Genomic DNA, 2,280 nt, shown 5'->3' with positions numbered 1-2,280 from the left:
TTTTCTCTTATACACTTGTCCGTTAGTGTAAGCAAAATTGCGACTTTCAAACTAATTTGTCAAAGGGCTGAAATTGTCGGCCTTCAATCTCGTAAATGAAATGGTAAAAATTCAAGTGAAGTCGACTTCACGTGAAGTTGATACTGAGAGCCGTTAGATGAAAATTTAGTCAAATCAGTTAAATAATTTAATGGCTCTCAAGTATCAACTTCAAATGAAGTCAACTGCACCTGAGTTTCCACCATTCGTTTGACAAATTCGTTTCTTATCATTTGAAACTCTTATTTCATTATACTCTTTCAAATTCGTTTTTAAATTTAAGTTTTGGAACTTCTGGCAGATAACATATGATTACACAAAATAATTTCTATCCTTTCACAAAGATTAGTGTCTAGTGTAGACAAGCAAAATAGCAATAACAAAAACTTAAATCACCCTAATACAAAATACTAATCTTCAAACTTTGGTCATCTACCAGATGATTTTTAAAAATAGGAAAGTGTATATATATACAGAGAATTAATAAACCATGGTAGAAACAAGTCTTGACATTTTTACCGTTGGTAGAAACTAATCTCAATCTCAACTTTATATAAATGATGTCATGAAGTTAATTCTCCACTGTCTATTATGACAACCTTACTTTTTGGGGTGCCACTTTCACTTCCTTCAGCTTCAATCTTGTACAAAATGTCTATTCCTGAAAGTACCTTGCCAAATACAACATGGCGTCCATCCAACCTTATCAACAAACAAATAGAACCATGTGACTTTTCAGAAAAAGGCAATCAATTCTATGTACCATAATAAGGCCTAAGTACTATTTATCCAATTTGAGTTTAGGTTTTTCTTCTTAGGCTTTCTTCCTAGACCTAACTTGTCTGGAAAATTTTTCTATTTTAGGAAGGTGAATGTGCAAGGACTCTTTATTACTAATAGGAACGTGCTCATTTCCAAATTAGCATTGAAATGGAACTTGTACAAGTAAACTTTTCCTTTAACGGTTTTGTCCGGTTTTTATTATTCCAAAACTACAATTAGAATTGGAGTGTTGAAAAGCAATGCAAATTACCAGCCGGTTCTTACTGTTGTGATGAAAAACTGCGAGCCATTGGTATCTTGCCCGGAATTCGCCATTGACAAGTACCCTGATTATGCAAGTGCAAGGAGGACGAACAAAGTTAAATAATATGAGTAATTTTTATACACTGATAGTATTAAAATTTAAAAACAAAAAATGTTATGTGTATACAAAAAAAATCAGCCACCATGTATTTGTGTATAAATCTATATTGTTTAACTCATTTTCAATGTATATCATGTATTTCAACATGTATTTTATATCGGTGGCTGATTTTTTGTTTACACATAGCATAATTGAAAAACAAATTATACTTCATCCAATTAAATCTTTTATTTTTTTTATGACTATTCAAGTAATAAATATGAGAAAAAGTTAATTTTGCTAATGTGACAACATATGATTATGTCAAACATTTTTACAAATTTTCTATTCTTATGCAGTAAACATATTTCTATATCAGCTACAAAAGCACATGTGCTCACCTGGCCCATCATGCTTCACCTTGAAGTTTTCATCAGCAAACTTATCACCATAGATCGATTCACCACCTCGTCCATCACCTCGTGTGAAATCACCACCTTGGACCATAAAGCTTGGTATAATCCGATGGAATACGCTCCCTTTATAGTGAAGAGGCTTCCCACTTTTTCCAACCCCCTTCTCTCCTGAAATGTTCCAGGTTCATTGAGACTACAGAATTTTAGTACCTAGAGTGTTTAATTATAGATATCAAAATTGATCTATGATTGATCACTGGGTTAAGGGAGTAAAAATATCATAAATATAAATGGTGGCTCCAATTTAATGCTAAAGAATGAAGGAAGAAACAGTTGGTGATGTACCGGTGCAAAGCGCTCTGAAGTTTTCTGCACAAGAATATTACATATTAGTAACCAAAATGCTTCTCATGAAACTATCAGTACCAATGAACATTAGTAACAGACAATTCATTACGATATAGCATGCCATACCTACAGTTTTCGGAACTGTCTTCCCAAAAAGGCCCATGACTATGCGACCTGAAGCAAGAAAAAGATAACCATTTTAAGAGTTTTAGGTGACGTGCTGTGGTATCAAAAGGTAATAACATAATATGCATTATTTACATCTGCAGATCAAAGCTTTCCAGTCTTTAGCATGGTTAAGCAAGTCCTTTCTATTGCCTAATGGTGTGCTTGCAAATAGAGGTTTTGGAG

At 33.2% G+C, this 2,280-nt stretch overlaps 1 protein-coding gene across 2 annotated transcripts in view; it reads right to left on the bottom strand.

Annotated features, from left to right (window-relative positions):
• Positions 332 to 2,280, bottom strand: part of LOC107623520 (peptidyl-prolyl cis-trans isomerase CYP20-1) — a 4,561-nt gene continuing 2,612 nt past the window's right edge. Inside the window, exons 3-7 of one of the 2 annotated variants that reach the window (XM_016325836.2) lie at positions 2,056 to 2,103; positions 1,927 to 1,950; positions 1,567 to 1,749; positions 1,073 to 1,148; positions 332 to 741 (exon numbers count right to left, since the gene is read on the bottom strand). In XM_016325836.2, the coding sequence (XP_016181322.1) occupies positions 603 to 741; positions 1,073 to 1,148; positions 1,567 to 1,749; positions 1,927 to 1,950; positions 2,056 to 2,103 (470 nt within the window). In that variant the 3' untranslated portion in view covers positions 332 to 602. The remainder of the gene's footprint in view (positions 742 to 1,072; positions 1,149 to 1,566; positions 1,750 to 1,926; positions 1,951 to 2,055; positions 2,104 to 2,280) is intronic. The other variant, XM_016325837.2, reaches the window with a different exon arrangement.

The sequence above is a fragment of the Arachis ipaensis genome, chromosome B10 (genome assembly GCF_000816755.2).
Source record: "Arachis ipaensis cultivar K30076 chromosome B10, Araip1.1, whole genome shotgun sequence".
NCBI classification, from domain to species: domain Eukaryota; kingdom Viridiplantae; phylum Streptophyta; class Magnoliopsida; order Fabales; family Fabaceae; genus Arachis; species Arachis ipaensis.
Note: the sequence above shows the minus strand (reverse complement) of the source record. Positions and strands in the feature narration are given on the sequence as shown.